The 21,431-nt window shown below is 42.4% G+C and overlaps 1 protein-coding gene across 2 annotated transcripts in view; it reads left to right on the forward strand.

Moving 5' to 3' along the window:
• Window positions 1-21,431, forward strand: part of znf827 (zinc finger protein 827) — a 74,889-nt gene that overhangs the window by 32,725 nt on the left and 20,733 nt on the right. For both annotated transcript variants that reach the window (XM_073465303.1, XM_073465295.1), the window contains exons 5-8: window positions 2,951-3,229; window positions 14,521-14,763; window positions 19,065-19,119; window positions 19,278-19,378. In XM_073465303.1, the coding sequence (XP_073321404.1) occupies window positions 2,951-3,229; window positions 14,521-14,763; window positions 19,065-19,119; window positions 19,278-19,378 (678 nt within the window). The remainder of the gene's footprint in view (window positions 1-2,950; window positions 3,230-14,520; window positions 14,764-19,064; window positions 19,120-19,277; window positions 19,379-21,431) is intronic.

A 21,431-nucleotide genomic window follows, 5' to 3' on the forward strand; every position in this document is an offset into this window, starting at 1 on the left:
CTTCCAGGTGCTGACCAGGTTATACTTAGCCTGCCCGCTGACATCTGACGGTGTGACATTTCCAGCTGGTGCTGCGTGCGACCCTGCGCCACTGCCCCTGAACTTGAAGGTCACTGCCCCCCTCCCACCCCCCTCCACCGCCTCCTCCCCCACCGCTCAACCTCTTCCTTCTCCCCCTCTTGAACTGCAGCCCAAGCCTGCCATAGAGTGGCACTGTGGCATTGTGGCACCACATGGGTGGTCAAAACACCAGCACCTGTCCCCTCTTCCTGCCCCGTATCCCCTGTCCCTGAGCCCTCTATCCCTCCGGCATAGATCATCATTAATCAGAGGGGTTGGAGCCGGCACAGATTGATGATGCGGGCAGGGGGCGGCAGGCCTGTGGCGGTTAGAGATGTTAGGTGAGACGGTAGGGTGAGGAGCCGAGCAGATCTCTGCTGGGGCCAGAGGAGACTGGACAGCAGTCTGCCCAAGAGTGATAGCCTCTCTTATATCCATGCCCTGTGTCTGTGTACGTGCATGAGTGTGTGTGTGTGTGTGTGTGTGACAAACAGATAGTGGTGGTGTACAGGTTGTTTGAAAACTGTTGATATGTCAAGGGTTGGGTTGGGTGTTGATGACATGTTTTGATATGGTTTTTGGTACCCTACTCTGTCTCAATCAAACATCATTGGAATCAAATTAATACAACTTTAATTATTAAAATTTGAAATTATAATTTTTATATTTTTTTACTTAAATGTGATTCGAATTTTAATTTGAATATATGGATAATTGCAGAAGTAGGTCCCTAGAAGCTCCCCAACTTTGTTATTTTATTGTTATTGTTATCTGCTTATTTCAAAATGCAAAATGACATCATATTCCCAGGATAAATCACATTAGTTTTTGGTACGGATCCAGATAAAAGGAAGGATCCAGGATATTTTTCTTACTTTCTGTAACATTGCAAAATTAGGGTGTTTTCGGCATTTTCATAAATTTTTCAGGACATAATGCATAGAACTTGATTAAAAAAAAAATCAGGCGTATTTAAGTGGCTGGTATCCAAAAAAAAAAATCTGATCTGGTGAATTTAAATATGTTTTATTTGATATTGGATGAGGTTTGATTGAATTAAAGGGGACTGTTGGGCCTTAGCAGAGGTATGCACACATGTACTGAGTAACCATTGTAGTTGGCAAATGTAAAAGCCTGCCTTTTAAACTTTGCTTTAGTAGCCAGGTTTGCTTCTTAACTGGTGTGTAAAACAGTCTAAATCGTAACACTATAGTTGCAGATACTGTTGCATCCAGATTGGCTAATTTGTGTTGACTTTTGACAACAAAAACACAGCAACATTTCAGTGAACATGTGTTCCAACACAAACTTATCACAAGCTTCATGCTTGTGCAGATACATTCTGTTTCTCCACTTCTTTCGAAAGCAGGTGATGATTATCATCTAACTAATTAGATTAGTTAGATAATTATCATCTTATATAAGTCAGAAACTTACAAAAAATAAAATGATTAACTCAGAAAACCAGACAGAAAAAAGTTTTCAAAAGCTTTCAATAATATGGTATATTTTAAAAATACATATATTGCAACAGACACAGAAAATGGTGGCAAAAGCAAAATTTGTACATGCATTCATGTAACAGTTTCATGTATGCTGATCTGTGCTGTCAACAGCCAGTCCACTTCATGAAATACTTAGTACTGTAATTAGTGCTGTAAAATGGCACGGTGCACCTGTAGTAAATCAGGTTACAGTAGTGGACAATAGTATCCTTTAACCTTCCCCATGGTTCCCATAGTTGCACTGAATAAAACGAAGATATCAGATAACTTTCCACAAACTGACAGAATGTGTTTTAAAAACATTCTTTCACATCGTCTCTCTGCGTTTTATAGCCATTTAAAATTTCAACAATGTTGTAAGCTATAGCCTGTGTAAACCTTTGTTTTAGCACAGAGTGTAGTGGAGCGTGCTGAGAGACACAAAGAGAGACGCTTGCCCCGCTGTTCTTTTCTTGGCGACTATCGGAAGTTGCTCCATGTCTAATTATTAATTATTCATCTTAGGCGGATTAGATGTGGCCCAGTTTCTCTTGAAGATGACTTTAGAGCAGAGGGATCCATGTGACAGTTCACTCCCCAACCTAGGCTACACACTGCAGAGATGGCATGATAAGGCTTCAGCCGATTGCTATCTTGCTCTACAGAAGTACAGGAATTATTTCATGTCCTTACGCCTGAAGAGGATTCAGACGAGGGCCAGGGCGAGAAGGGATGAGGAAACTAGACTTAAAGTAGAATAGAGAAGAGAATAAAGTGGAGAGAAATTAATGGGGTGGTGAAGGGGGGCAGTGTGAAGGAGAACGATGAAGGAAATGAATTGGGAATTTGTTGTGGATGCTCTAAAGACCAAGAGAGAGAGAGAGACAGTCATGAGGTTGCACCCTCTGTGTTGGCCCACAGCACGCCAACTGTGGTGTCTGTAGCAGTGACAAGACTGTGAAAATCCACTGTGGGCCACTTTGTTGTTCTGTTTAATTTGCACATTCATGTATCATACTTTATGTTGTTTGTGTAGTCTTCACTCATAAAAGATGTTCAAGTTCAAGAAATGTTGATATAATGTCCTTGTGGGATATTAAACTCAACTTCAGGTGTTGCTGTTTGTTTTTATCAGTTAGCGTCAAATTAAATTAAAGTTAGATGCTCATCTCAAGCCGAAGGATAAAAGGTACACAGAATGCAGTACGTGGCCCTTAAGTGCATGCAAATTTTAGAGACTTTTTGCTGTCTTACACTGAGATGCTGTAATAGAAAGAGCCTCCACGTGGCCTCTTGTTTTTACTACGAACCTCACTTGTTTGGTCACAACCAGTATTTAGTCTCCCCTTACATTCTCTGTCTTCATATCTCTTCATTCCTTCAATTTCTTTTCTTTCTGTCTGCAGCGGCCAACCAGAGAGAGACCCTCAAGTCTCCTTTCCACCTGAAGGAAGAGCCCAAAGTGGAGGAGGCGTTGAGCCCCAGACCATCCTCTCAATCCCAGAACCAGGTCCAGCCAAGCTTCCCTGCGACTTTCTGCCAGGACGGACCAGCGGGGGCAGCAGCAGCGACTGAACGCCTGGGGCCACTGAAACCAAGGGAAGGAAGTCCCATGGGGAAGAACAGCTTGCTGAGCCAGGATATCAACGTCAAGGTGGCTTCTGAGCTGCTGATTAAGCTCTCAGGTATTATTGTTATTATTCTAGATATAAACAAATTATCAAATTTGGGTGCGTATTCTGTAAGTTTGTGAAAAAGCTTTGCGCAAACAACCTTGAATACCTTTTAAAAATCTGTCTCCTCTATCCAAAAGTATTTCTAAGAGAGAACAGTTCATGCACTGTGTTATTGATATTTGTGGTGCTGGTCAGCTTTTTGAGTGTCAGATCAGCCAATAGCAGCTCAGGTTATGACACATAAAAGGGTTTTGTTGTTTTCTACCATAGCACACCTAACCAAGCTGAAATTGGGGGCTTCTCAAAGGTGAGCAAAGTGTACCTGTGGGGAAAAGCATATGTGGTGAAATAGCTTCTTTGAGGCCTTCAGATTGTGGCTGCGAAGACTTTGTATCTTCAGTGATGATATTCGGGTAACTTGTCTTGACCCTTCATTTTCTTTTTACGGTCCCCTTCGTTGCATCTATGGTTTTCTCCAAGTTTTTGTGAACAAGAAGCAGTATGTCGAGGATCAGTTCTGCTTTGTGTTGTGCAACAGTTTCCTGTATGATGTCTTCAAAACAATGCTGTTTGAAACATAAATGAAACACAATGTGATCACTTGTTAATCCTTTTTTTCAAATAACCTCAATTAAAATAGTTCAAAGACAATATATTTAATGTTTTCCTTCATCAACTTCATTGATTTTAGTAAATATATGCATATTATGAACTTGATGCCAGCAACACAAATGTTGATGAAGGCTCTCGGTCTCAGTTTTTATCGACATTGCCCCTCGGTTTGGTTTGGGGAAGGCTCCTATTCACAGTGTAATTGCAGTCCCATCAGCGATATTTGGTCAGACCTGCCTCGTTTGGTCATGATATTATCAGCCCTTTCAATTATTTGGAAAAAATCAGTAGTTAACCTACTCTGTGACATCTGTTCTTTCATTTCCTGGAGGCATGTCTTCATCAGAAGTTTTTAGTGTGTTTGTCCATGCATCTCCCATTGACTTAAACACAGCTGACACCACAGTCTTGCACCAAAGAAAGATTCGGTGACGTTATGAGCCTTCCTTCTTTTTTAGGTTCCTTGCAAAAAACTGGGTAAGGTGCTGAATGCTCAAAAACACCTGTTTGTAACATTTCACATGTAAACAGGTTCATTGGTAACAGGTGATAGTATCATGATTGGGTATGAAAGGGGAGTCCTCGAAAGACTCAATTGTTCACATGCAAGGATGGGTTGAGGTTCACCACTTTGTGAAACACACCATTGTATAAAGGATATCACGACACAGGCTTAGGAAGACTTTATAAAACCGTTGTTGGTAAACAGAGTTCATTTGGAAATGATTGCATTCTGTTTTTATTTGCCCACTTTTTTGGAATCAGTGTTGTATATTTAACTCAACCCTGACTCGCCTCTTATTTTATGTCAAACAGTTAAACAGTAAGATATTTGACACACATCATGTTTCAACCTGTGTGGACCACTCTGACATCATCCAGAACAGCATTGTTCAGCCTTTACAGCTTCTGGTTTGAGCTCAGCAAGAATGTTGCTAACAAGTCCTCAGGCAGAGACTCAAACCTAGCTCTTTATTTTGTGGCACAGTGCGTGTGCTGCTGCTGCGCTGTTGTTTTCGAATACTACACAGTTTGCATCGCTGCTAGATAAAGTTGAAGCTGCTGCTTGTTTTAGCCTACATACAAAATCACTCCTGAGCGCCAGGGCCAGTTCAAGTGTGTTATGGACAGGTGTTTGTCCGCTGTGGGCTGCTGGAGTGTATCTCTCAGGCTGTCAAGAATGAAATTTGCTGAAGTATGTATCAGTTTGTACCAACACAGCTGGTTTCCCGAGCTATATGATACACCTTTTTTTCCTTTTTTTCCCCCCTGATTTAACTATGTATTTTAAAGGTCTCATGAACTACATTTCCTGTAGAAAAAAAGACTGGTTTCAACATTGGAATGATTAGTACGCTAGAATTATGCAGCCATAAAATGTGACACACTTGTGAAAATATGCATCCATCCACAGTGTTAAAAACCAAAGCTAGAGGCAGTCTGATGGTGGCGCAGTGGGGCGTTTCTCCATCCGCCGCTCTTCATCCTGTGCCAGTGTGTGCGTGCCTGACAGACACCTCACACACCGGTTGCCATTGTTCTCTCTGGGTTGACTGGTGTTCACAGTGACTCATGCTGGCTTGAAGCTCTGTGGTACTACACGTGTGCTGCTCCACTGCCTGCCCCCAGGTCACGTTTCCCCCGTGTGTGTGCGTGAGTGAGTGTGCTTTTGTGTAAAGAAGACAAAGATGACATGATTACCACTTAAAAACAACAGAAAAACCTAATTCAAGACGTTCGCCTTTGTGTTAAATCTGAGACAAAAACTGAGAGAATGATGTGGGCTGTATATAATTCCTCCACTGTACTGCCTCCAACCTATGTTCTTTGTTTCATCTTTGTTATCCCTCTTTCTCTCCCGTCATTTTTGCCATTTTCCAATCCCCTGCACTGATGTTATCCTGCCAGTTTATTTGGTCCTCAAGCAGCACGGCCGGCGTTTATCCCCTCCCATCACTTACACTAGCTCTGCAAGGTTGACCTAGGTTAGGGAAAGATGCTGCAGCGTTCATCCGTCCGCTGGCTCCCTCTGCCCCCTCACACAGTCCTCGGAGCGCAGTGCCGTCCATTGCCATGGCAACAGCGGGGGCGGTAGATGGAGAGGGCCGTCTAGAGTGACAGCCTTGACAAGAGTCTGGACCCTCAAATGACCCTAGGGGGAAGGGAAGGAGGAAAAGATGGCGAGGAGGAAAGGAGAGAGCCAGGGAAAGGTCAGCACCGTTACAGTCACGTGTGATTACGGTCATGAGGTTCAAGGGCATCTACACAGTGACCTCTCTCTGTCCCCTGTTAAAGGTCAGCCCCAGTGAGAATACCAGAATAGGGAAATCACAATGGGGATTTTAGGAAAAGCGTTTTCTTTGTACAAAACAGCTATAAGTGCATATTTTCTCAGTCTTGCTTGTCGTACAGCAAATGGACACAGCCTAATTAGATTTCTGTTGCTCATCCTTCCTCGGCCATGGCATTGGACAATCGGAGCAAGTGGGGTTGTCATCATTACTGGCCATTGTGCTGTAACAAGAGTTGCATCATCCCTTTAACTAGGTCACCCCCCCACCCCCCCACCCCTTCCTTATCAAACATTGGTTGGTCGTGTTGAGTCGCCTTGCTAGCGCTACCTCCCCCACATCTGTTTAAAACCAGGCTGCTGGTGTCTGGGGGCTAATTACGCCGGGCTAAATAGTCCCTGGCGCCAGAGGCTAACGTGTCCTAGCAGATGGGCACTGGTGTTGCAGGGCAAGGGGAACATGGCGTCACAGGAAGGGAGGGGGAAGGCAGGAGAGGGGGGGGTGTAAGGCCCTAGGTGGTGCCCTGGCAGACTGGCATCGTGTGGGTAACAGCCGTGCCACCCACTCACCATCCAGCCACCCTCACTATAGGTGTGAAATCACACTTTGTACTGGCTTAACTCATTCCTCATTCCTTAGGAACAGGCCCTCCATCTCTGAGGACATTTTACAGGCCCTCTCCCCTCTGCAGTGCTCGTTACCTTGCTAATAAAAGTTGCATTAAGCAATTTTGACCACTAAGGTGCAGAAAGACTTCGAATCAAACTGGCAGCAACACATTTTTGATGATTGAGGTTCTTTTAGTTCATATTGTAGACAATAACAGCCTACTTCCACATGAACAAAGCAACATGAGCTTTTTCTGGTTACCAATCAAATGTAGGTTTCATGTTAACTGGTGTTTATCCATGGTTTCCTTGAGTACATGCTCGTAGTTTTTATAAGAAAGTGTATTGTTTTGGTCTTTGTCTGTGCGTCAGAACAATTAGCCGAATGCAGCGAGGAGCTAGAAAGTGGGTGTTGATTTCCAGAAGCATTGGCAGGTCTTGCAGCAGTGGCCAAAGCTGATTGATTGATTGAGTGATAATTAACGCTGTTTATAATCAAAGGATGCCAGCTCCACCTGGCTTCCCCTCAAAAGATTTCACATGATTGCCTCGACTGCAGGAGCCACAACCAACTGACATACCACATGTTGTCGGCCTGCAGCTTGGATATTCTCACTGTCAGCTGGATAATCATACAGTTGCATGACTGGGTTTCTTTTCTCTTTCCACTTTTAAATTTAACTGAAACATTTTCTGTTTTGCCCTTAAAATGCATTAATTAAAATGCAACAGATAAAGTAGAAGAATAACAACAGTGCTGTAACAGACCCGAGTGATGATTGCTGGTTGGTTGTGGTTGATTTCCTGGAGGTAACCACAGTGTGTCATGGTGCATAGTGGCTTTGCTCTTTGGCATGACACTGGATACAGATACACACATTACGTCACCTGCTTCCGTCAGGTAGCTGAAGGGATTTAGTAAACCAACGTGGAAGGCTTTCATGAAGTCTAAAAGCAGTTTACGGTCACAGATGCAGACGGGCTTATTGACATTGTTGCTTAAATTGCATTAAAAGTATGTTTTGTTATTTATTACATGTTGTTATTTAATTGCTGAACATTTGCACCACTCACACGTCCATTGCAGTTGATAGAATGACCAAAGTATCGACTCTTACAGCTGTTCAGTGTCAAGCATGCAAACAGCCAATTATAACCAAAACACCACCTTGCCTTAGAATATTTTGTTCGTATTACATTTTGTTGCACTACTCCTACGGACAGTAAAGCACAGTTAAAGGTTGAGAAATTATATCAACACTAGTTGCGCTGCTCAGCAACTGTAATGTGACAAAGAAAATTATATAAAATCTTGAATTTAATTCAAAAGAAAGAAATAGTTTCTTCTATTTTATTTCTGAATTTTTTTTACATTTTCCACATCACAAGAACTGTGGACACAAAGGCAAATAAGGGACAAAAAAACAAACAAAAACTGTAAACATGAGACACCAGACCTTTTCAAAAGTTTAAAGCTCATGTTGGTAAGACAGTTGAATTTCGGGTCTCTTTCCTAACTCGCCAAATACCGATGCTATCGGATGGCATGAATCCCAAGTGTCAGTATTGTACAATCTTACTAACAGGAGCTTTAAATTATATGGGAAGCCTCAATTTCTATGGCTTCCAGGAGAAAATACTATCAAGCAAGATTAGGAATGAATGAAAAACTAAGCACAGGGAGAGCTGAAAATAATATTTATTATATAAAAACATTTATTTATGTATTAAAATATATATATAGCCTTTACTCTTTTAGTTAGTAAGTGAATGTAATGCTCATTATCTATCTTCATCCTGACATAAAAGGATTCACTATTTACTCAGTAAAGCTTAACACAGCCGTCTCTGTAAGCAGGTCACCATTTAAGTCACAACACTGGCATTGCTGTACAGTATTACTTTATGTTAAGCTCTACACGGCTCTGACAGTGTCCTCATCATGCCCCCTCAATGTGGCCGCTCGCTGACCTCTCCCACTCCCACCCTCCTTTACTCCACATCTTCTCTTTCTGTCTCACTGGCTTCTCATCACTGCCTATAGTTCTATTTACAGAAATGCAGAGTTGATTCCTCTCACCCCTTGCTGTGTGTGTTTGTGTGTTTGTTTCCTCGGTTGGTAGAAGGAGTGATTGATAGAATCACAGAGGCAATCACTTGTCATCTCTTGTCTTGACCTCGTATGATAAAGCTTCACCAGCCACAGATCAGCCCCGGCATGTGCCAAATGTTTTTGTTTAGGGCGGCTTTATAAGGGCCATATCTGGATTTTGATGGGCTGTTTATCAAGCGCGCTGCTCCAGAGTCAGATGTAGCTGCAGCTTGTGACCATTGGAAGGCTGAACTACCCAGAGCTAGCTGGTCGAGGATCAATTGTAGCAGCAGCTGTCTGTGAAGTCTGCAGGCAAGGCTGCTGTGGCTCCCACATGACATGCAGTCTCCACACTGCAGCCTTTGAAGCGCCTGAACTCTTCACCCCTGTCTGAGCAGGTCGGCTAGAGAGCAGGAGAATAGAGAGATTGAGAGAGCGAGGGATGGGGGCAGGGATGGAGAGATGTCGAATAACAGAGCAGGCAGAAGGGTAGATAACGGGCGGAGGGGAGGGTGGAGAGGTTGTCATTTAGGCTCTAGCAATTCCTCATCCTTCTTTTCCTCCCCCAGCTCTTCTCTCTCATCCCACTTTCTTCTTCCCTCTCTTACCCTCGGGTGTTCTTTTCCTGGCACTGTTTGACAATTTCTTCCCTCTCTTTACCCTTCCTCTTTGTCTCTCCCACTGTCTGTCTGTCTGTCTGCCTCCCCTGTCTGTCTGTTTGTCCAAGTTGTTGTTCCTCTGCTGCCAATGCATCACAGCAGTGCGATAAATTGACTTTGCGTGCATTAACTCACTAATGGTATGTGACTTTTTTTTGTCTAGTTTAGGTCTTGTTTCAGATCCATCCAGGGTCTGTACCCTCCTATTGTACATTCTCAGTGAAACAGGCTGTCACTTCTGTGCAGATTCAAGTAGACACCTGAGGTCAAAGTTGATCACTAAAAACAGAGCATCGCACAAACCCCAGTCACTTTCATTCTGACTCAAAACTTGAGTAGTGCTGCGTCAGAAGGAACAAGGTATGTATAGTGCATTTAGAGGAACTTGGCATACATATCGCATTCAGACACATTGTAAAACTGCGCAACATGGTTTCATTACAGACCACGTGGTTCTGAAAGAAGCTTTCATTTGCAGCCTTTTACTTGGTTAAGGGTCACACAGGGTCAAAAGTTTTTACCTAATCCAGACAGACTTGCAATTTAAAAGTTTGTCGCTAGTTTCTAAAGCACACGCTGTGCTTTACAAGTAGGATCCATGTGCATTTGTCGAGGCAAAGACTTAAATCTTGAACTGAAAATAAAACTAAAGGTTCACTGCTTAATTCCCAAACAAACAACAGCCAGAAGGTGTGCAAGGGTACTTAACTGTAACACCTGCTCTTCAACAAACCTTCAGGGAAAAATGGGAATGCTCATAGAATTTGGCAATAAAAGTTTTAAAGATTCAGGACAATATACACCAGATGTGACAAAGGAATCTTTTAAATTCTGTTTTTGTGTACCCTTCCTCTTTAAATGTTGTCTTTGAAATTGAAAATGACAATGATAAATTAAATGATTGGAGAATGTTGTAGCTGTCTAATGTTTAAAAGCCTTGACACACTATTGTGGGGGCCGTCAGTGAGCATCCGTGACTCTAGTCATTGGACAGCCCTAGTCGGCGGCTTTTTGGCCGATTGAGCGCGTAGAAAAGGCGGTGGCTCGTTGGTGAGATAAATCAGTCTGATTGGCTGTTCAGTTGATGATCAGTACCTGAAAAGAGAAACTGAAAAAGAAGGGTTAGGGTTAGCCTCTTAAGCCTGTCACTGTAGTATCCATGATTTCACCCATTTAATGTGGTCACTCCTTATTTTTCTCCTCCGCCTCTTTGCCATTGCCATTTGCAACTTTTTGTCAAACATTTTCTTGATTAGAAGCGGCTTTGTCAGCGAGAGTGGTGTCAAAAAATGCAGCTTAATCAGAACAGTTTGCAGAATGTGCTTGTAGAAGTCTTTGCGGTGTGTTCAAATGCAGCTTTTTGGCCGAGACACAGGGGACATGAGGCGACATAACAGTCGACCTTCGCCACAGCGAGTTCTTTGATTTCAGTCTGGTATGTCTGGCCCTTAAGAGGACAGATGTGTGATTTATCACAAATGCGATAAATTAGATGAGATGAAACGTTAGAGGTTTGTTTCCCTGCTTTTTAATATTTCACAAATAATGCCACAAAAAAATAATAAAATATAAACCACCAAATGCCAGTTTTCATTTTGCACATTTGTAAAACACACACCAACACAGACTTAAAAGCCTGCGGTTTAACCCCATTTATTTCCCAAGTTTCATTGGCTCGCTTTGAAGTAATATTGACTCACAAAAAAAGAAGAAAAGCTATGATATTTATTTTATAGAGCGGGCACAGGCAGTTTTTTTCACATATACACATTCCTCTAGACCTGATTCTGTGGCCTAATGGCAGCTGGTGTATCACAGAGGAGGCTTCTGCACCAGAGGGGATGACACATAAGCAAGTAGACACACACACTCACTTACTCCGTTACAGACACACACACACACACGCTGGATTGAGGCAGACTGAGGGCTGCTTTTTATGGCTTTAGAACATTAGGTCATGACCCCGACCAAAAAGCCACAGCTATTATTACTATGCGAGTGTAAGCACATTTTCATTTTGTTTCATTTTGTGACAGGTAGACTTCTGATCTACCCTGCCGTGATGTGATGCTTTCGACATATTGTCAGCGTGTTTACGATCAAATATTTTCTCTCTGTGTTGTGTGATCTGTCTGTAACGGCTCCATTTGATTGTCCCTGCACTGAGAGCTCAAGTCCGTATCGTGCCCTGTCGTACGTGGATGTGTTTTTGCGTGTGTGTGTTTTCGCAGAGCACAGCAGTCCACTCAGCCTCTGTCGTTGGGCTGGTGATCCAGTGATGGAGGCTCGCTTGTCCCTTGTTTGACCCTTGCAGAGCCGTGCCCCCCTCACCCTCCGCCCTCCCGTCTCTCTCCTCCTCTGCTCTGCCCCTCCATCAGCCTCTCCTAGGTTACTCTTGGCCAACTCCGGCCACCTGATTAAGGGATTAGCGGGGCTGATGGTTGTCAGTGTCCCCCACATGCTGGCTACTACCACTAAACCAGACACCTGGACCTCAGGGAGGAGGCAAGGGGGAGTTTAATTCATCTACATAAACACAGTAGTATACACACACAAACACTGATTCAGTAGATACACGTGCGCACAATGGACTGTAGGTCCAGTCTTGGTGTCACACACTGGCCTCGTTCAGCAGAGGAGTGGAGAATGCGAGGGGAGGGGGGTGGCAGGGTTAGCACAGGGTTACTGTCTTGTATCTCCCTCCCTCCCTACTCTTTCTCCAGCTCCTCTAACCTCCCCCCCGCCCCTCCCACTGCTCCCGATGCCCTGCCAAATTCATATATCCCATAATCGTGCTGAGTCGCCATGTCAGCAGCACTGTATCAACCCCACTGCTTTTGTCTTGCTCTTGCTTGTCACCACACTGAGACACTGCCTCCTGCCACCGCTGCAGTCAAAAGATCAGATACCTTGGATATACAGATACTAGCTGGTGTTTTTTTTCCCTCCAGTCCGAGTTTATTTATTCATTTTTTCCACATCATGCAGCTGCACAGAGTATACTTACTGTAGGCCTACATTTAATCGAGTATATTTAGCCACAGAGACCATTAGAGAGCCACTTTCTGACAATGGAACAGCTCTACATTAAGAAAATATAGCCTGCCACACAGTTTCCTTTTAATAGTTTCCAATATTTTTTTATGGCGGCCTATAGTCTTTTGTTTTAATATCCGTAGAGAGAGCAGAGTCGGTGTTTGATTCTCCAGATCGGCTCGGGACATTCCTAACAGATGCCATCTCGACTATTTTTAGCCTCGCCTCACCTTTTGAACTTGTGTGAGAAGTGAGTCAACAGCTGTTTTCACCATTTCAGGCCATTGTTTATGTCCTGAAAAACTACCTTCAATCAGAGACGCTGATATCCAGCAGTTATTATAAACACAGAATTCATTGTTTTTCAGTTAGGATTTAAAGTGTTTTAGTGTCTTTCCTGTTTGCTGCAGTGAACCTACGCGAGCTGCAGGAGCCCTCTTCCCCCCCTAAGCGAGAGTGTGACCTCTCGATGCCCTCGTGCCCTAATAATTACACAGCAAGATGCTAACCGGCTCAGCTCGGCTTTAGCTGCAATGCTCATGTTTTGACTGATTTTTGGACTTCCCTCTTTTAGCTTCAATTCCATTCAAGCATCATCTTCGATGCTTTTATGCTGAACACTTGTACATTCTGATGAAAGTCAAAGAGTGTTCATTTTATGTGTTTAATATTCTTATCTGAAAATTATCTGTTTAAACATTCAAGGAAAGAAATCATTTCTCCTCCATTTGTTTAATGTCTGTCCATCCTGTTTCTCTTTCGGAAGGTTAAGTTTTGTTGTGGATTTTTTTCCTCGTCCTTATCGAGGCTCTAATGATTGAGGTTGTTGTATGTTTTGCTGATCGTCGAGCTTTTTGAGGCAGATGTGTGATTTGTGAATTTGAGCTGCATCTGACAGGTGATTTGGTGTAAAAAGCATTTTGCCGTCATGGTGATGTGCAAGACATACATTATGCATGTTTACATGTTTCACTACAATTCATTATGCCTATATAAATTTATTTTAACAAGTAAATTACAAAAATGCATGTATCTTTTTTAGATCTCCCATTTTTTTGCCTGCTGGTCGTTGTTTTTTTTAAGTAGTTACCCCCGTCAAGTAGCTTATGTTTTCGCCGTGTCCATTTGTTTGTTTGTTTGTTGGTTGGTTTGTCAGGATTAAACTAAATCTACTGAACGGATTTCCACCAAACTTGGATGGAGGATGGGTCTCTGCTCTGAATAGACAACATTAAGTTTTGGTGTAGATATGGATAAAGGGACAGATCCAGGAATTTCTTGACTGTTTTAACATATCGAGATATTCAACATTTACGTGTTAATTTCTCAGGGAATAATGCATGAATCTTGTTCGATCTTGGTTGCTCGTAACTATAAGTGAGTACAATTTGATGTGGCTCCAAATAAAAATCTGGATCTAGCGAATTTAAATATGTTTTATTTGATACGGGATTAGGCTTGATTGAATTAAAGGCGACTGCTGGGCCTTGATGAATGTTTGAGCTCTACTCAGTGCCATTCTAGGTCTAAGTATAAGTCATTTTAAGGTCTGATGTTGATGAAGGTTCTCAGTCATCCAGGTCATGGTAATTCTAAGTGCTGTATCGTAGGCAACTGGATTTGTTTCAGTTTGTTGACGACGTCTCACCTCTCATCCAAGAGGCTTCTTCAGTTCTAAGGGGAGTTGCAGGCGTTAAACCCTGTGTGGGGAGTATCCTTACAGAGTCGTTAGGGCCACTTGTGAGTCGTTGACCAAACCAGCCTTCATGTGAGGTCTGAGTGTATATACATGGAATGACAAAAAATGTGAATCCCTGTACATTTTAATGAAATACAATAGAACAGCCTTGAACCTATCACATTGCAGAGGTTTCTATATTTTTTGATCACGGTAACCTTCAAATGTGAATAAAACATCATCTTTACTCCTCAATAATGTGTAACAGGTGAATCTCTTTATTCAGAATCTAACCAGTAATATTCCTCATTTGATCCTTTGCAGAGAACAACAAAGATGCCCACTTCCAGAAGGTGAAGGTAAAGGCAGAGCCCATGGAGGTGGACCCGCCCCCCGCTGAACTCACCCCACCTGCCTCTCACCTGCTGGCCTTCAGCACTTTAGGGGCGAGCGAGAAGAGTGAGCCGATGAGCAACCTCCCTGAGACGTTGGCCCGCCCCCAGAAAGACCTCTTCTCCCAGGACATATCGGTCAAAATGGCCTCCGAACTACTGTTCAAATTGTCAGGTATGTTCCTTCAAGACGCGTCAGGCACACACTGTTCTCTGAACAACAGTAGATCCACAACACACACACAAAGCAACACGTCTTCTTTCTCCCTGCAGCACGGCAGCGTTAAACCTTGGACAGTTTTTGATACTCAACCATAAAACCTACATGTTTCCATTTCCATCCTCTGGTGGCTCTGTAGTAAAGTCAAGGATATATGACATGTAATGACATCCTGCTTTTTACCTGTACGGCCATGAAAGTGACATTGAAGCAGCAGACAGCTGTTTGTATTGCTAGATTAAGACAGAGCTTTGAGGTGGAACCGTTGTCCCCCAGAGGAAAGGTGTAGATGTGAGTGTGTGTGTGGGGGGGGTGGGGGGTGGGGGGTGGCGGGGTCAAGCTTGTCGTCCTGGGCTGTGACCCCAGTTCCATCCAGCCTGTGATTGCTTCGCTTAAATGCCACATAGAGAAACAAGCTTGTGTAAAATTCTTCTTCTTTTTTTTTTTCTTGCTCTCACACATATTCACAAATTCACACGTTGACAGTCTTTCTTTCCCACACATTCTTGCATGCACACCTTTACACACTCACACAAGGCCCCATGGGGAGTGGTGTCTGCACAAATGCCCCCCTCTCTTCCCTCCTCCCTCTCCTCCTTCCTCTCATTCTCTCTCTCTCTCCCTTGACTCGTTTTCAGACATGCCGGCTCAAGCACACTTGGCTGCACACGCCCCCCTCCCCCCCTGCACGTCCCCTCCCTCCCTCCCTCCCTTTACATTTCTCCCGTGCGGCATCTCCATGGCAACGTGGAAAGAGACCTCTGTCCTTGGCGAGCAGTGTGACGGAGTGGGGTGTTTAGGGTAGGGTGGGGTGGAGGGGGTTGTAGCGGGGGGCAGAGGATAAGGAGGGTAGAGAGGGCAGCAGGGGTACACAGTATGCCCACCCAGGGAGGCCGGGGCATCGCTAGCCTGGCAACAGCGACAAGCGCCCCCCCCCCCCCCTTTAGAACTGGGTTTGAATGTGAGGGGGACTGGAACAGAGTGGGCTGCTGTCACACAATGAGCAATCAATATGAATTACCCAGAGCAGTAGGACCTCAGAGACACATCAGTAGCAAGGTCGCTCTGAACACTGAGATGGTTGCAGCTTTGAAATTCACTTCAGTACATCGCCTTGAAACTCACACATATGGCTCCATTCTCAGGCATTTTGTATAGCGCTCTTTACGGCTGAACACCCGTAGTCCGTGCTCACCTCAGCCACCCGAGTAGTAGCATTAGCTGATTTTACAACTCTCGCTTTAGTTACCACTTAAAAACTTCTTAAAATCATTTTCTTTTTAAGACTCAGCCACGCTGAGAAATGATTTCTATGTTCTGAACAAGACCATTCCAGACTTAAAGTGACTCATGCTGAAACACCACTTGGACTTCTGTTTTCTTCTTGTCTATGTGTCGCTACAGGTGCATGCAGCACAAACTCCCCTAGCATTTGACAGTTTATAGAGAATTGGTTTCAAGTGTGATCATGACTCTAAAACGGGTGTGATCGTAGGCGCAAGAAGGGCAGGTGTGTGAACCTTGCTAAGACTGTAAAGTTGTGAGAACCCCAAAGGCAGCAGTTCAGTTATTGACACCTTTCACTCGAAATATAACAAACTTAAACTAGAATGGCACTCTTTAAAGCACATACCTCTTCCAACAGTCCCCTTTAATTCAATATAGCCAAATCCAATATCAAATAAAACATATTTAATTCTGCTAGATCCAGATTTTTTATTTGGATCCACTTTAAAATTATACTCACTCATAGATACCAGCCACCTAAATACACCTCAATTTTTTTCTTCTAGATCCATGCATTATTGCCTGAGAAATTAACAAAAATGTTGAAAAACACCCGAACTACCCGCAATGTTAAAGAAAGTGAGAAAGTTTCCTTTCCTGGAAATTTCCTGGAAATCTGTTCAGTAGTTTTTGTGTAATCCTGCTGACCAACTGACAAAAAACGTACGCTGGCAAAAACATAACCACCTTGATGGAAGTAATAAAAAGAGAATGCAATGATTTACAAATAATTTTTAAGCCATATTCTTTTAAATACACTACGAAGACAAGATGTTTAATGTTCAAACTGAAATTTTATTGTTTTTTGTAAATACACAATCATTTTGAATTTGATGCCTGTAAGACGTTTAGTGAGAAGAACAGCGTCCCAACTTTTTGAAATCTGTCATAATATTTTTACACTAAAGCTATTATAAGGTACTTATATTTTTGTTGATTCTGGCTTCCCCTTAGTTTGGACAAAATATGTCAAGGGTGAATCAAAGTAAACATCAATTTAGTACCGTACCATCACAGAACAGAGCACTTCCTTCTTTCCTCAGGCTGAGACATCTCAGTTTATCCTCAGCACTCCGCCATGAAAAAATAGTTTTAATTTTATGGCTTATCCAAACTTTCACAAGTTTAACTGCAGGACAGAAGATGTCTCACACTTGAGTTGGCTGAACATCTGAACCGGATTGGCTTCCGAATTATTTTTGATGTAACAAATCATGCTTGTAGTCCCACCTCTTAAAATCAGCAAATGTAGACTTCCAGTAGACTTCACCTGTAAAAGAGCCTCCACTACTGTCAGAGGATATTATCACATTTTTGTGAAATAAAATGTTAGGCTTGTTACTCATCAGGAGCTGTCTGATTCTGCTCAGCAGGTGATTAATTGATCACCTTGTACAGTGTCATTAATCTGAGCAGCATGTTGCTATGGCGGGTGAAAAAGAGAACCCTCTGAGCTTTTAGAAGTTGGTAAAAGTCGAGATAAACAGCCCAGCAAGTTACAGTATGGTGCTGATGTGTGAGGGGGGAATTTTTAGCAGATAAGATTACTTTGATATTCACCAGTTGGACAAATTTTGTATTTATTCCACCTGAAGGATATTAAAATTGTTTTGTTCTGATTAATCGCTTTCAGCAGACTTTCTTATTTATATACAAGAGAGCAACCATACACAAAAACACACATGTGCCAGCTGGGTAGTCCATTGAAGATCTTACCAGCCATGCGGATTGTTATTCTTTTTCATCTTTTAATATTGGTGTTGTTGGCCTTGCCTTTGGCCCACAGGTTAGCAGGCCCATCACAGAGACTCCCACCTCTCCAGATGGCTGGAACACCCTTGCTGGCATGGTGGAATCAGGATTATATAGCGTTTATTTCTCTGTTCTGTAATGGCCAATGTACAGGAAAGTTTTAGCAACTATTTAACAGAGTGTAAGTTATAGTGGCTGCTTGTCATATCTAAATATCTGCTGTGTACGGTGGACCCAGGACTTAAAATATAAGCACAAATCAAGCGTGAAAATTAAATCTTGACCATTGAAAACACGCATTTTCTTAACTAAAGGTCCACTACAAACATGTTCTTTATCATCCATAGTTTGTTTGAGTCTTCCACTCTGTAACAGTTTTTGGAGACCACTGACAAAAAGCCCCAGATCAGAGGCAGATCGGCATGCATGAATCAGTATGTGTGAACTGTTGGAAGATGTGATCCAGGAGCTCAGGGAAAAGTTAGCCAGCATGTCACAGACGGCTGCTGGATATCTAGCAGGCTAAATATCTGGCCGCAGATGGGTTGGGGAGCCAGGAACGGCTACAGCCAATGAGAGCAGACACTCCTCTGCTGTCATCCACAGTAGCTCTCTTAACCCAGGCTTATCACGCATCTGTTCATATGGAGTAGGCACAATAATAGCTTATAGTTTCCAACAGAATACATACAATCAAGTTTTTCAATATTTGAAACCGTGTTGTCCTTGCTGAACCACAATACGAGCAGGCAGTTTCACATTTTCAGTGCACTAATAATCCTTGCTGTCCATGCATCATGATCCATGTTCTCACAAGTATTCTTTTCTTTTTCGTCTTTGTTTTCTCGCTACAAATCAGCACACAAACAACTTTGACTGCTTGGACCGCGTCACTCCCGTGTTACATCTCGTGTGTAGTGTGTGACCCCAGTTGCTGATCAGTCATGTAGCATGCAAAGCACAACAACTGCAAGACTCCTGATTACAAGACAGAAAGTTGTGTAGTGTGAACAGCACAGAGATCTGACGGCTTTTAATGCTGTGTAGTGTGGCCAAGTCGTTAGTTGTCACGGGGATGGTCACATGATAGCAGGTGGTCATGTTTGGGAAATAAATAACCCCAGATTTGAATACATTAAGCGATGAATGAATAGAAATGTTAAATATAATATGAATGTTGTTGTATTGACTTCAGGCGTTTTTTGTTGTTTTTACAGAAAAAGTCAGCAAATCCAACAACCACAAAGACGGTAACATGGTGGGAATAAACAGGTGAGTCAAAAATACTGAATAATAAATGTGAAAGGGTTACATAATAAAATATATGTTTTTATTGATAGGTAATAAACCATATTTTTAAATGTAGTTTGAAAGATGTGTTTATTTAGTAGCCATGTAACCATGTGTTATTATTATGTTTCATGTTTCAGTCCGTTCCTGGACGAGTGCTTCAGACAATCACCCTTTAACTCGCGCTCCAAGAGCTCTTCCCCCGCAGAGGCCAGCTCTTCTACCAGGGCAGCATTTCATGGTAAGACACATTAAAAAAAAACACAGCACACATACACACAGAACCATGAATAGAGATGTAGAGTAGAGGAACACAGACATATCACTGGCACTTTGTTGCAGGCAGGATTATCTTTGATCATATTGTCTTGTAGAGTTGCAGTGTTTAGTCGCATGATTGATTAGTCAGTAGATCAGAAAATTAATCAGCAGCTATTATGATAATCAACAAAGAACTTCAATAATTTTTCAGACAAACATGCCAAAAATTTTCTGGTTCCACCCCACCAAACAGAGCAAATAAAAGACATGGAGAAAAGAGACAAAGTGTCTCAAGTATTACTTTAATATGAGTATAAAAACTATAAAATAAATATAACAAACAGACAAAAAAGGAAAAACAACAAAACAAAAGCAACAATAAGAGCATTGGAACCAAGCGAAGCAGCTTTATTCAGCTGTGTTTGAAGGAGTGATTTAAAATGACAGTAAATTGAACAAAACAAAAAATTGAAGACATCATCTTGTAAAAATACTTGTGAATAGTATTTTTCACTATTTTTTAACATTTCATAGACCAATTAACCGATACAATAATCTGCAGATTAATCGATAATGAAAATAATTCTTAGCTGCAGCAGTATCTTTGTCCACAATTGTTGTTTTACTGGTTTCACAGGAAGATTATTATCAAAAAAACTAAAATGGCACTGAGTAGAGCGCATACCTCCACCCAGGCACAAGAGGATTTCTTATTTGGATCTGCATCAAATTGTACCCAGTGTAATACACTTGATTTTTTTCATCAAGATCCATGCATTATTCCTTGAGAAATTAACAAAATTGTTGAAAAACGCCCTATCTCGCGATATTAAAGAAACCATTCCTGGATCTGTTCCTTTATCTGGATCCAAACCAAAAGTTAATTGGGTCTACTCTGGGCCAAGACCCATCCTCCATCCAAGTTTCATGGAAATTCCCCTCAGTTGTTTTTGTGTAATCCTGCTGACAAACCAACCAACCAACAAACGGGCAAGGCTGGAAACATAACCTCCATAGTGGAGTTAATAACAGACAGAAAATCTAATCTGTAGCTGACCAAAACAAGTAAATATTACCAGCTGCATCATTAATAGTACAGTATGTTCAAAGACATGTATCCAAGGCTTCATGTTATTCTCACTGTAGCTTAGAGAAATAATTAATTATGCTCATTATACATGCACTTTACATACATGTGCACGCACACAACACTCACTCTCACCTTCTCCTTGAAGTCTGACGGGCTGCTTAACATTTTACTACAGAAGAAAAAATACCTTTAAATCCGAGTTTAAGGCCACAAGGACACATCACAATTAACCACCTCCAACTTTACATGATCTCCCCCTCCCCTCTCCTCCTCTCATATTTAGAGCTCCATCCGGCCTCTCTGCACTCTCACACATTTCCCCAACCTGAAGGCCTCTGCCCAGGGCATCCCCCCACCCTCCCTCCTGTCTCCCTCTCCTCCCCTCTTCCCTGGCATCCCAGAACTTCCCTCCATGTTCCTTTGGCAGTGAGAGATCCAGAGGTTAATTAGCTTGTGCCAGCTTTGCCTGTCCCTCTGCCAGTTAATGAAAATCTGATTGGCTTCTGGGTGTCAAGAGTGTCCTGAAAGTTAATTCGCCCAGCCCACCTCCCCTTTTCCCTTGTGTGTTTAAGCTTCAGATCCAGCCTCTGCAGCTCGTTCTTTTACTGTTGTACAGTTTTACTCTTTTCTCTGCTTCATGTGTGTCCATCTACACCTGTTCTTGTCTTTTAGTGTGCCTTTATTTTCGATCTCTCCCTGTTTTATTTCCCCTGCTCCAATTATTGATAAGCATTTCTAGTTGTTGGGTGAACTTTACCATCCTTTCCTGTTAGTTGACATCTCTTACAGAGCCTAGCATTAATAGACTCAAAGGTTTAGTTTGTTGTGGTGTTAATATTAGTATGTACAGTTTACTGGTTGTAAAATTATTTTAAGGTGATGAGTGATAGTTGGCTGCTGTGTCATGGTTGTCTTGAAACAATTCTGAAAATTGTATTTACAT

The sequence above is a fragment of the Pagrus major genome, chromosome 1 (assembly GCF_040436345.1).
Source record: "Pagrus major chromosome 1, Pma_NU_1.0".
Classification (NCBI taxonomy): Eukaryota; Metazoa; Chordata; class Actinopteri; order Spariformes; family Sparidae; genus Pagrus; species Pagrus major.